Here is a 13,406-nt window from a genome sequence, read left to right as displayed (position 1 = left end):
TGTCGTCGACACGACTATTTTAAAGACATTGTGTGAAGCACGGATCAACGACGCAAGAGTCGAAGCTCTCATGACTCACCTTAGGAGTGGGAGATTATTATACCCGCTTATCTAGAGATAGCCAACCGAAGTTGACATGAAGTCTATTTTCTCTACCTTCACCTTCCTAGATTGAGAGAAAATATTTTTCTTCCATTTATATTAGAGAATATCCCCTAATTTTACCCCCCAAAATTCAAACGAAGTAATTTAAGAACTTGCCCAATTCCAAGAAGCCAAAGGGGGTGAAGGAATACTTTTTTAAGCAACATGTCAAAACCTGGTCATCGCTTGTCCCTTCATTAAAACTTGCGCTATTGCCATTCAAGACCTAAACATTGCAATTACCAGCAAGCGAATAAATGAGATTCTATCATCCAACATGGAGATTTACCGGACATTCTAACTGCCATTTTCGTCAAAGCCGTGATGAGCATTGACCATTGCAATTGTAATGGGATAGAGCCCCACTTTGGTAGTTAGGTTAATTAAATGAAAGAATTACGGTATTGTATAATTGGACAGTGTGACAGCGAATGAACATGGATTGATCTAAAGTTCGCTCAATGTTTTTTTTAAGAAATAAAAAATAAATGATGAGATGATAATATATAATCATTCCATGAATCACGATGTTACAAATAAGTAAGTACGTACATAAGTGGAATATATCAAAAATTTGTTAGTACAATATTGTAGTTAAATTATTCTCGCTACTATAAATCGCAGTTTATCAATGCGACCGCGATTATAAACTGATGTTTTTCAATGGACGCGACAACAATAGTTAAGGACTTTACGATATATTAACTGCTATTACAAGCAAAAAAACATAACGTGGAATAGACATAACTAATTAACTGTATCGTAATAAACCCACCTCACAAGCTGCAGCATTTAAATCAAAGATGCTATAATAACTGTGCAAAATGGTTAATCTCCCTTTAGCAGTTAAACTCTTGGTTGGTGCTAAAAAGCATGCGGCTCTGCTGGTAAAGAGATTGGGGAAGCAAATTTCTCGATGGAGGGCACACGACTAACTTGAAAAGTAATATTGCGCGCGCGCATGAAACGGGCTAATTCTTTAAAAAATCTCAAACTTTAGGTTCAATATCGATTCTACCCTAAATTTTTTTTGTTTAGCTAAAAACTCAACTTAGTCCACATCCGTCCCGAACTTTTTCTTTGACACCCCTCCCCCCACAAAAAAAAAAAAAAAAACCACAACTTTAAGCTCAAACCCAAATCAAATTTGAACTTTCACTCTAGTCCGACCTATCCCTATCAGCCCTATGTCCGAAAATCGCTGTTCGCCATCCCTAATTTCCCGAATTTTTATACCAAAGAATAGTTTCTTTTCGGAGATAATTTTTCACGTTGCATTGCCGATGTGGATTTGTTACCGATGTGGAAATGCCACCTCAGATAATTAATGAAGATTTTTTTGACGGAGGGTTAGCGGGGGCAGATTTGAGATTAGTTGAAAAATTGGTTATTTTCTTCGACAGAAAAAAAAAAGACGTTTAGAGTGGATTTGAGGCTAGAGTTAAAACTAATGATTTTTTCTAAGTTAAAAAAGTGTCAAGAGTAAATTTGGGATTAGACCTAAAGTTGATAATTTGCTTTTGGATAAAAAAAAAAGTTGGAAGTAGAATTAGGACATATGACCTAAAGTTTATTCGAGGTGGAATTGAGATAGAACTTAAAATTTGAGGATTTTTAGGGGATTAAGCGTTCAACCACGAAGGAAACGTGTTAGATTTTGCTGTCTCCGAATTGCATCGTGTTTGAAAACGAGAGGAAGCAGGGGCGACCGGGGAATTCGACGCACGCGCTGAGGAAGCGCGTAGGGGAAGGTGGGGGGCAGCGTAGCCAAGTTTTTTAAGACAAGTCGTCGTTGGAACACTTGGATAACATCCCTCGGCTTTAGCGGCTCCCGGTGGGTAAAAACGATATTTTCAATATTCTTTTTCCTTTTTTTTTTAAACCGGTTTTTCCGTTTTTCAGTAATTTTCTCCGCCGTCTGGTTGGTTCGGATCAGTCCGTTTCTCATTCCATGGACTTCACACAGAGAAATTATGCGAAATATGATGATTTCTCTTCGGGCACGGAGAGAGAGAGAGAGAGGGAGAACAAAAACCAAAAAGGAAATTTTTAAGTTGAAATTAAAGGAGAAATAACGCGGCTGCTCTGTACACCAAAACCAGAGAGACCCTTTCTCTCTCTCCCCTCTGTCTGTCTCTCTCTGCTAATTCGATTCTTACCCACATAGAGAATTGTAGATCACGCCATAGCGATCTGCACAGTGGAGCTGAGGAGCATCCTTTCGAGCGGTCAATTAGTCAATTAGTGTGGAGTTTTTGGTCGGAGGGTTCTTCTGATTGAAGCAATTGAATTTTTCTTTTTGTTTTGTTTTGGGGGGGGCGTTGCGTTCTTGATCAGGTTCGATATTGATCGAAGCTGAGAAATCCGCAGCTGGGTTTTGCTTGTTTCTCGGTGTTGGATAATGGGTCGAAGGGTTGTCGTTGTTTAAGGGGAGAGAGCTTTCGGTTCTTGAGTAGCTTCTTTAAATTTTTTTTGTTGTTTAGTTTTTCTTTTATATATTTTTTGCCTTTTTTTCCCCCTGATGATTACCGCGAGAAACAGAGATGCAAGAAGAAGTTTAGCTCTGGGATCTTTTGGAGGTGACAGAAAGATGGAGGATACAGAGCTCGAGGAGGGCGAGGCTTATTCTTACCATGACAACGATCATGGTTTTGACAACGGCATAGACCCTGATGTTTCTCTATCTTACATTGTAAGGTCTTTTTTATTTTGTATTTGTTTTTGTTATATGTTCTCAACTAATTCATTTATTCTCGTGCGTTTCTTGTGTTTAACAAGTGCTGGCTCTTAGGATTTGACTTGCCATATTTGGTCCACTTTACCTTCCATTTGTGGGCTGTAGACACTTTATAGGGGGATATGTTTAAATGTTTCTGTATGACACAGAGATTTGTTCTTGCTACGGGGTTAGGATGCTATTGGACTGAGTTTCTCGTTCACAAAACCCGTTCTAAGCATTCTATATGAGGCTAAGTCTCAAGAATCTGGAGGTAAAGAAGAACAGGTTGATGCAATGATTTAGTTTGAGAATGAGATAGAAATGTTGGCACAGTATATTGTCTAGCTGTTGTTTGCGTTCTGTTTTTCATTCCTATCAGTTTTATGTATGTAGGGAAAGGTATTTAGCTGGAAAATGGCTTTACTTTAGTGAAGTTTCTGATCATAGAAAAAAGTTTAGTATGAAGAGAGGAAGAATGGTGGATAGGATTAGAAAGTAATCTTTTTCTTCTTAGCGTAACTTTTTGTCACAACAGTGGCTAAATCTCTGTATAACAGATACTCTTTGTCCCCGTTCTTCTGTTCATTTGTCTAAGTGTCTTCAGGATTGGTTTCCTACGTATACTTCTCCCCTTTATTGTGTAATCATCAGGAAGTGGTTGACATTACCGTTTTAATTTTGAAGGGGGAGAAACTTCAGCATGTGCTGGGACACTTCCGTAAAGATTTTGAAGGAGGGGTATCAGCTGAGAACTTGGGTAACTGAAACAGTTAAAGATGATACTTATTTGTGATCCACGTATGACAGATGTGTATAACAGTAAGTGTTTGGTGATATGTAATCCACAGGGGCTAAATTTGGTGGTTACGGTTCGTTTTTACCAGCTGACCGGCGGTCTCCTGTTTGGTCCCATTCAAAATCTCCAGCCAGAGGTCAGAATTATGGTACACCACAGTCGACATGTACTTCAAATGTGGAGGTAGAGAGTGTTTTCCTTAGAGGGAAACCTGTATTTCAATGTGGTTTTCCTTTTATTACTGAACTTAGCACTTAAAGAATTCTGCTTTTACTCAGGATTTGCGCCATGATTCTTCAGTTTCCTTGCCCACCAACCATATGAATAGAGATCGACCTGTTTCTGCTGCTACCATATCACGCACTTCAAGGAAGAAAACGAATGTGGAAAATTCAGTTAGGCAAGATGGATGCATGCCACCTCTCGAGGCTGTAGAATATTCCGACAGTAAGTCTGCCAATTTGTCTGATCAGAAAATGCTGAAGGTTAGAATCAAAGTGGGCGCTGATAACTTGGCGACACAGAAAAGGGCTGCGATATACAGTGGTCTTGGCCTTGATGTCTCACCAACTTCATCATTGGAGGACAGCCCCTATGAAAGTGAGGGAATGAGTCATGGACCCCATGACACGTCATTTGAGTCTCCCACCAGTATTTTAAGGGTGAATAATTTCCTGACCATTTTTTGAATGTGCCAGTTTTTTAATTGCGATTTTGAGGTTAGTTGTAATATGTTTACTGATTTGATGGATCAGATGATGACTTCGTATCCGGTGCACGGAAATTTGCTGCTGTCACCACTTGCCGACGATCTTGTTTTTTTCACCATAAAAGAGAAGCATCTATCTGATCACAGAACTGGGCCTACTTCTAGTGCCGATCCAGCAAGCTCTGGCATGGGGGCAAATGGAATTAATTATCTGAAGGATCGGAAAAAGGTGATCTGCAAAAAGAAATCGGAGTCATTAAGAAATACTGAGGATTTGAAGGAGGCAAAAGGCGGTAAGGACTCTCGGAGCAGTGCTGATGCTGCACCCAAAAAGGAGTTGGACGTTGACATGCTGTTATGTGAGGAACTAGTTTCGCAGACTTTGAAGCTTCCAATCTTATCTAACATAGGCACTCCGGGTGACATGGTGAAAAGCACACATGGGGAATCTTATGGTGCCCACGAAGCCAGTACTGTAGCATTGGACAATATCCTTTCTGATCAAGCCGCAGAAGAAAATGCACAACCACTGTTTAGTCAAGAACCGGATTCGCTTGAGAAGCCCAAGGCCCGTGGTGCTGGGAAACTTTCAAGGGATAAAAAAGGAACTGCCATTGATGATATTGCCGTTCACTCCAGGAAAGAAGCCATTAGCGCGGAAGAAAATTTTCAGGAATCAAAACCTGACTTATGTATCCTGAGGGGAAAGAATGGTTCAGCTGAACGAGTGGTTCATACAGACAGTCCTTGCGAAATTACTGCTAGAAAAGGTTCTTATATGGACAAAGATGGGTTTACTTTACCTTCTGGAAAGGATAATCCACCTTCTAATGGGAAAGAAAAAGTGAAAGTTAAAAATGAAGGTGCAGCAGTTGCAGATGCATCCAAAGAGAGCTTGAGTGGTTCAACATCTGTGACCAAGAATAACAAGAGCCATAGTAGAGACAGTTCTAAGTCTAGAAGTGGGCGCGAGGACCCTAAATTGGCCAAAAAACCTGGAAAAGGAAGGGAGAGATACAAAGATTTCTCTGGGGATATAGAAGGAGAAGAAGAAAGTCAAAATCAGCTGATAAACATGGCCCCTGAAGAAAGGCGGAAGGACTTTAGTGCGGTTGAGAAGGGAATATCAGAATATGACATGAAAAAAGAGAGATTAAGTAGCAATGGAACTGACATGGTGGCTGCATCAGAAGCAGATTATAATACAAATTCACAGTTAGGCTCTGGCTCTAGAAATAATCCTACTGGTGATGCAGCTCCTCCTGCTGTCGATCCTGTCCTAATAGAAGAAAACTGGGTGGGTTGCGATAAGTGCCGAAAATGGCGGCTTCTACCATTTGGAAAAAATCCTAATGACCTGCCTGAGAAGTGGGTCTGTAGCATGCTTGATTGGCTGTAAGTTCCTTTCAAGTGGCATCTTTCTTCTTGTGATTTAAAGCAGTAGGTATAGAAAAAGAATTTGCTTGATATGTTTATTTGAGCTAATGACTTTTGCTTAATTTGTGATAAATGAGGTAGTGAAGGTGTACATTGCTTCCATGATCTATCTAATTTTGTCTACTTCCACAACTAATTTGCTTGTTCTACTTGTTTAGGTCGGGCATGAACCGATGTAGTGTAAGCCAGGAGGAAACTACAAGAGCGATATATGAAATGTTTCATCTTCCTGTTCCTGATGCTCAAGAGGCCGCTCCTCTTACTTCTGACGTGATGGGCGTAAACCTTGCTTCCTACCAGGATTCGAATAAGAATTTGGGAAGTTTTAGTCCTCAAGCTGTATCTCTATCTTCTGGTGAAAAGAAGAAACATGGAATAAAAAAGCCATCTCTTCCAAGGAGCAAAGATGGTCCTGCTCAAACTTCAGACTCCGAGAAAAAGCTCATCACATCATCTGATAATAGAAGCTTAAATGATGCAAACAGGACTTGTCTGGAGAATGAAGCTGATGCTCGACGACTAAGTAAGAATCATGACCTAGAAGCAGAGAAACATAGCCATAAGCATAAAATACGCGACCGACATTCTAGTGGAGGTATTTCCTTTAATATAGATATTGGCATTTTTTTGGGGAAATATTTCTCGTCAAAACTCCGTTACTTATGCAGTTGTATAATGACCAGGTGATGCGAATCATCTGAAGTCCTGTAGAAAGAGGGAAACCGAGCCAGATAACCTTAAGGCTTCAAAGAAAGTCAAGAATGAAGGAGCGTCGCATGCTAAAGAAGATTGGAAGTCAGACGATGGTAGTTTTACAAGGAAGATTGGTCAAAGTTCTAGTAGTGGATCTCCTGCTTTTGTGGGGAAAAATCAGCAATCAGGTGACCAAACTTCTTTGAAGGTTTCAAAATCCAACAAAGCTGAGAAGATTCAAGTCTCTGCCATGCATCCAAGAGACAAAGTGCGGGATGCTTCAGACAATGGGTGCTTTGAAGCTGGGAATTCCAATGAAGGAGAGTTAGCTACAAAAAAGAGGAAGAAAAGATATATTCATGGTTCCCAGACTGGTTCAGAATCTCTGCCGATTATCGATTACGAACATCATGATAGTGAGCTTCCAGTTAGAGAGATCGATCGCAAGAAAGAAAAGAAGCCAAGAACTTCCAGATCTGAAGGAAAAGAGTCTGATCTATACAAGGGAAGCAGTAGATCTGACAATGGGGGCAGTAATATGGGGAACCAGCAACTTGAACATGATCTGGCTGGTGTGGACACAGATCTTGTGAAAAAGAAAGCAAAATCTTCACAACCTGTTGCGGCCACTTCAAGCTCTTCTAAGGTTTGCGGTTCCCGTAAAAGCAGAGGAAGTCTCCAGGATACAAGAGGCTCTCCAGCAGAATCAGTTTCTTCATCTCCTATAAGAAGTTCAAAGTCTGGCAAGCTTGCATCAGTGACTAGAAAGCTTAAGGAGAAATATGATTCTCAAGATGCCACTTTGCCTCCCATCGGTAGCCCAAGAAGGTGCTCTGATGTTGAAAATGGAGGTGAAAGGTATGCCATTCGAAATGATATTTCTGCTGGCAATGCAAAAGGACGGTCTCTGCCTTCTCCAGAAGTCACTAATCACAAATCTATTAAAGATGGAGTTGATTATGGTCTAGATACTTCTTGTCCAAGTAAGAAACAGGATTGGGACCAGTGCAGTAATGACAGAGAGAATGGGGACTTGTATCCCGCTAGTGAGTCTCATTCTCAGAAATCTGGAAGGGACTCTTCTTCACGAGTCAAGGAGAAAAATAGGAGTTCCAAATACCGAAGTGATGCTGAGACTACTAAGATCTCTTCTGATGACTTCCAAGAGACCTTGTCTTTAAAGGAAGCAAAGCCCAGGGATTACAATATAGATCTTCAGGAGAATGAGCATAAAGAGATCAAGAAGAAGGATTCTACTGGGGAATCAAGAGGGAGGACCTCAAGAGGAAGTCAATCAAATCTGAGAGGGCACGAGATTCGAGATGAGAAATTAGATGCTGGCCATACATGGGATGGACCTTCTAATTCAAATTGGGATGAAGAAAAATTGTCCACAGGGTTAGCTTCTTATAAAGCTGATCAAGCAGGAAATTTATCTCAAAGAGGGAAGCCACTTCCAGTACCACCATCAGGAGCAGGTCATACTGAGATAATTAGATCTCGCTCTGTTGCTCGGGTGCCGCTTAAGGGAAATGAAGCGGGAGTTGCAAAAGGAGATGCTGTCGAAGGCAATGGTGCATCAAAGGCGCAGATGAAAATGGTGGAGGCAGATAAGGAAAATGGTAGTCAGCATCAGAGTTCGAGACATCTCACCTCCAATGGAAATGGTGTTCGTCATATCGATGCCCAGAGTCCAGTTAGAAGAGATTCGTCAAGCCAGGCTGCAACAAAAGCTTTGAAAGAGGCGAAAGATTTGAAACATCTTGCTGATCGTCGTAAGGTACTTGTATTTCTTCTCCTAAAAAGGTGCTTTCTACCCCTATCTTCTGATGTCTAAGCTACATTTCCATTTTTGCAGTCCTCTGGAGAAAGAACTGGTCTTTACTTCCAGGCAGCCCTCAAATTTCTTCATGGAGCCTCTTTGTTGGAGTCTAGCAAGAGCGACAGTATGAAGCATGGAGAGATGATTCAGTCAGTACAAATATATGGCAGCACTGCAAAATTGTGCCAGTAAGTATCTAGTGTTGGCCCCCAGTCTCCGCATCACATGTGCTTCTTTTCCATGTTGAGAATATGAATATTGGAGCTAGTTTTCCTGTGACTCACCCATTGGTTCTTCTTTTAGCCTTTGTTATGGATATTTGTACCTGAAGAAATGGTGCATAGCTTAATGATGGTGGTCTAATCTGTTGTAAGGAGGCTTCAATTTGTGTTTTTAACAATGGGTATTCGTTTTTAATTGAATCTCACCTGCTTACTATACTTTGGGTGGTATCAAGAACAATGGCAAGTTGTGGTGTTAGAGACCTAGGCCTTGAAAAGAAAAGAAAACATGCTTACCTCTTAAGCAACCTGTCGGGGTTCTGTATAAGGCTTCGCTGATTACCCTAATTGACAGCCTATCATGAGTTTTGTACTTCTGCTTCAGTTTTAGAAGCTCTGATCGCTACACTACAGCCTACCATGAGTTATGTACTTCTGCTTCAGTTTTAGAAGCTCTGATCGCTACACTACATCCTTGTTCTATGTAGAGTTACTCCTTATTTATCCAAATCTGGTAGTGTTGCTTTTCCTTTCTCATTTAAAGCAATTCAGATCCTTGCCAAAAGCATTTATCCCATGGGGAAATGGCATGTTCAGATGAACAGTCATTTTATCTTAGGAGTGCATGACTTTCATGAATCTGGATTGATATCTCTTCATGTTTTCTTAAGTCTACATAGATTGTTCTATATTATGGTAGCATGTAGAAGCAGAAGCCTGTCATTTAGTGTGTCCTATTTCTTTTCTGGCCCTATTCTTTGCTACACCTGGATTGTTGTGGCTTCTTTCCTCTTCTTTTTGATAATGTAGTCTCTGTGGAATCTTTAGGTTTTGTGCCCATGAATATGAGAAGTCCAAAGATATGGCCTCTGCTGCTTTGGCCTACAAATGCATGGAAGTAGCATATTTGAAAGTAGTTTATTCATCCAACTCTACTGCAAGCAGAGATCGGCTTGAGTTGCTGCCGGCATTCAAATTGAATCCTCCAGGTATTGAGAATGATATCCTCATCCTGATAATAGGTTGCTTTTGTATGTTGGATTATACTTGTTTCTGTATGCACATGCTCATGGGTGTGATGAAAACCTGGTTTCCTGTTTATTCTTGTAAGATTTAGGTTATTGCAGTTGCTTTCCTGTTACGTTGTTGCATAGCTCTTGTACTTGTAAATCCTTGTGCAGTGAGGCCTCCATCACTTGCCCGTGAAAACTATTCATCTGTTCTGTTTTTTTTTTCCCTTTTTTGTTCTTTTGGGGTCAGACCTTGACATGTTGACTTTCTGCAGTATGATACTGCTCCAAGTAATCACATTATATGGTTTTCCTTTTATTTTCAATGTATTGTGGTTTCAGACTGTGATTTTGTTCTGATAAATAAGAACAAACTGGATATTGCAATGTCTTTGATGCAACTTGGTGCCTATTGACCATTTTATCAGGCGAGTCTCCTTCTTCTTCTGCATCAGATGTAGATAATGTGAACAACTCAGCAACAGCAGACAAAGTTGCCCAGCCCAAGGGTGTGAGCTCTCCTCAAGTTCTTGGAAATAACTTGATTTCTGTTCGGGCCACGCGGTTACTCAATTTCGTAAGTGATCATAGTAAGATTGAGATATCACGACAAAATTCCTCTCTTGGTATTTTGGAAAATTCTAAAGCTAAAATATATGGCTAAATATATCGTGCTTCCATGGCTGCTTTTAGGACTGTCGTACTTTTACAATTTCAGTGTTAAGATCTTTAAATGTGTATCTTTGCAGGCGCATGATGTAAACAATGCAATGGAGGCTTCTAGAAAATCACGGGTTGCTTTTGGTGCTGCTAAAGCCGCAGCAGGGGATGCTCAGTCCAAGGAAGGTATTTCGTGCATTAAGAAGGCTCTTGATTTTAACTTCCAAGAGGTAGAGGGACTGCTGGGACTCGTACGCCTCGCAACGGAAGCTATAAGCAGATAAAAGGGTTCAGTAATTGTGGAAACGATTTCAAAATCATGAGGACATGCTGCTTGGTGCTTGTATCGACTGGTGTCGAGCTTGAGGGGAATGAAAAGAAGGCTGGTCTTTGATCCAGTTCCTGAACTAAATGGTTAAATCTGCACAAAGCATGCTGCAGTCCAGTGACCTCCTTTAAAGTCTGAGATATGAATGCGCAGACTGTACAGAGTAATGGTTCTTAATGCAGCTGCTTCCTCACCTGATTGTCAGTGGTGAACAATTCGGTATTGTCATCTAGAGGTGCATTGAGGATTTATCGGTGATTTTGAAGGTTCATATCAGAGTCACAATTGACAAAGCATCATTAGTTTTCGTATACATAGTTTTGTGGGAATAAGTTTTCGGCCTGCCAATTTATTGTGGTTAAATAAAACTCAAGTTCGAGAAGCTGCCAGCATGTATATAATGTCTCTGTGCAGACTATTTCCAGCGCGCAATTCCTCACCAGTGTATTAACTAACATAGACAGCTGCATTTTTTTTGGTAAGTTCTACTTCTCTAAAGCTAACTCTCTCTCTCTGTCTCTATGAGTGTGTTTGCTCGTTTTATTGACTATATGTCCAGCTTCGTGCAGGTCACTCCTGGAGTTATCAGTTCATTATGAGCAATTTTCACCAATTGTTGATGCCAATAAGATGAATAAAGAGAAGGGGAGATTGCTAAATGGTGTCAAGAGATTGTACAGTAACTGTGAACGCGAAGCTCCCATTCTCCCCTCCTAGTTGTACTATTGGGAGGTCCGTGTAGTTGAACTTTACGAAGGATTTGCTTGGACACTTTTAGTGCGTTGAAATTTAACATACTCATCCTGACCTTGTTTCCTTCTGCAGTGTCTAATGCATAGGAACATCTGTAGCTGAACAGGGAGAAAACTGTATGATAGGTATTTGTCGACATTCTTATCATTTGGGGTGCCACAACAAGAAGCGAGATCTTTGGGGAGGCTGTTGGGGGAACCATTCTCTCCCCAATTTGTTAGACAATGTAACTTATTACGATAGGTATGTAACATATATTTGTGACTGCCTCTATGATGGCAATTGGCAACATAGTTTTTCATTTGATTGGTCTGCCATCTGTAGACACTAGACAGTAGAAACAGATATGGGAAGTTCTCTATTTAACCAATTCAAGAATGTGACGTCTTGGTTAGTGTCTGTTATGCACTCTCAGCTAATGCTTGTGCAAATTAGATTGCCGTCTCCCGTGAAAATTTTTCGGTGCATAAAGAAGTTGCAGAAGTCGAAATGAGAGCGGCTGAAGCGTTTTGACAGTGGTTTTGCTTGTTTATATCAGTTGCTGTGGGCACATGAAGTTCTGGGGATCATGTTAAGGGTGGAGCAATCTGAGAACTAAATCTCAATCTTTCCATGATAGATTGTCCAAACCTTTGTTGCCTTTTGAGGTTCTAAACAGAGTCAACACTCAGGAATTGAGATTTTTTTTTTCTCGTGTGAAATGATGATCACTTCGCATCAGCCAAAGAGGAGAAGCAATGGAAAAGGATCTCGCCAAAATGGCGAAAATGATAATATAAGCGCCATAACTTTTGTAGTGGCACTTATTTTAGTGCCATATTAGAGAAAAAATTATCACTAAGTACCTCTGACGATAAATTCTGGCCAAAAGTTCTACGTAACATTTGTAACTAAATATTTATTTCAATGTGACTTTTCGTAATTAATTTATACCTAATTACGTGACATTTTTATGGAAAAGAAAACTCAACTTGGAAATTTCGTCTACTCTCTATTCTTTTTAATCAAACGGCCTCATTCCAATATCTCTATTGTTCACCCGTCCATCTTTTATGTCGCCATTATCTTTGTCTCCTCCAGTTTTTCCCTGCTCGACTTTATCTCCTTTATGAATTAGAGCCATTGCAACGACCCGGTTCAACGATGGTAGGACTGGTCGTCAGAGCTAGAGAGCCTGGATAAAGAGCGCCTCTTGGCAGGCTTCCGGGATGGCGAAGGGGATAACGGAAGTGACCCAAAAAGTACAATTCACATAAGCTCAGTAGGAAAAAAAAAATTGGTCTCTAGGGTGACCGGGAAAATCCTAAATTTGAACGACAAAAACAAATAAAGACGCGATGTTTTCGGTTAAATTCTATAGTGGGTATGATCACATGAAACCGGTCGACCTGAAACACAAGTTCATCCGTGGTTGCACAGGACTAGTTCAATTTAGGGAGCTTTATAACAGCTAAATATCCCTTCCCCAACTTACTCAACCCATGATCTTCCCTCTTTCTTCTCTGGCCAAGAAGAGAAGGAAAAGAAATTAGAAAAGAAAAAAGAAACAAAAATTCAAGAAATTATTAAAATATTATTAAAAATATTCACGTTAGCGCTAGCCACTCCACGTAGGACAGCTGATATCCATGTTAGTGATTTTCGGCTAAAATTGACTGGATGGATTAAATTGGCATAATTACAATAGATTTACGATTCAATTCACAAAGAAAAAATATTTTGAATTGAATTGACACAATCGTATTATATTTAGAACTTTTTTGGTAATTTTCTTTTGAAAAGACCAGTAAAATCCGAAGGAAAATTTTTACCAAGGGGGCGTTTGTTTTCGTGAAAGTGTTTCAGAAATTAATTTTTTGGACTTTTGCTCATTTGGTTCGTCGAAAATAACTTAGTAAATGGAAAATTCATGCATAAAATTAAGAAAATGAATTTCTGAATATAAATTTTCTCCAAAAAAAATTCCTAAAGGTAAGAAGTGAAAACACTTTCCGAAATTTTTCTGCTAAAATATTTAAATCGTTTATTTGTTATATTTTATATTTTATTTTTCATTATTTTTTTTTATGTCTCTGCCGGTCATCGAACCATGGCAACGGCCGGCAACAAGCCAC

General features: G+C 40.0%; 1 protein-coding gene across 2 annotated transcripts; it reads left to right on the top strand.

Moving 5' to 3' along the window:
- The first annotated feature begins 2,166 nt into the window (after positions 1-2,166).
- Positions 2,167-11,696, top strand: LOC115742416 (cysteine-tryptophan domain-containing zinc finger protein 3-like). Of its 2 annotated transcripts, none has more exons than XM_030676692.2 (13): positions 2,167-2,836; positions 3,548-3,620; positions 3,712-3,842; positions 3,938-4,321; positions 4,415-5,763; positions 5,964-6,400; positions 6,489-8,278; positions 8,357-8,508; positions 9,370-9,530; positions 10,007-10,128; positions 10,301-11,017; positions 11,109-11,271; positions 11,365-11,696. In XM_030676692.2, the coding sequence occupies exons 1-11, from the start codon at positions 2,666-2,668 to the stop codon at positions 10,493-10,495; spliced, it is 4,965 nt and encodes a 1,654-aa protein (XP_030532552.1). In that variant the 5' UTR covers positions 2,167-2,665; the 3' UTR covers positions 10,496-11,017; positions 11,109-11,271; positions 11,365-11,696. The 2 variants fall into 2 exon arrangements, with proteins under 2 accessions (XP_030532552.1, XP_030532551.1); XM_030676691.2 differs by having other exon boundaries at positions 2,168-2,836; positions 9,980-10,128.
- Positions 11,697-13,406: the final 1,710 nt, after the last annotated feature.

Source organism: Rhodamnia argentea, chromosome 7 (assembly GCF_020921035.1).
Source record: "Rhodamnia argentea isolate NSW1041297 chromosome 7, ASM2092103v1, whole genome shotgun sequence".
NCBI classification, from domain to species: Eukaryota; Viridiplantae; Streptophyta; class Magnoliopsida; order Myrtales; family Myrtaceae; genus Rhodamnia; species Rhodamnia argentea.
Note: the sequence above shows the minus strand (reverse complement) of the source record. Positions and strands in the feature narration are given on the sequence as shown.

Coding starts and splice junctions, on each gene's coding strand:
- LOC115742416 (XM_030676691.2), top strand. CDS start 2,666: ATGATTACCGCGAGAAACAGAGATGCAAGAAGAAGTTTAGCTCTGGGA. Junction 3,843..3,937: donor CATGTACTTCAAATGTGGAG/GTAGAGAGTGTT, acceptor GCTTTTACTCAG/GATTTGCGCCATGATTCTTC. Junction 10,129..10,300: donor CCACGCGGTTACTCAATTTC/GTAAGTGATCAT, acceptor GTATCTTTGCAG/GCGCATGATGTAAACAATGC.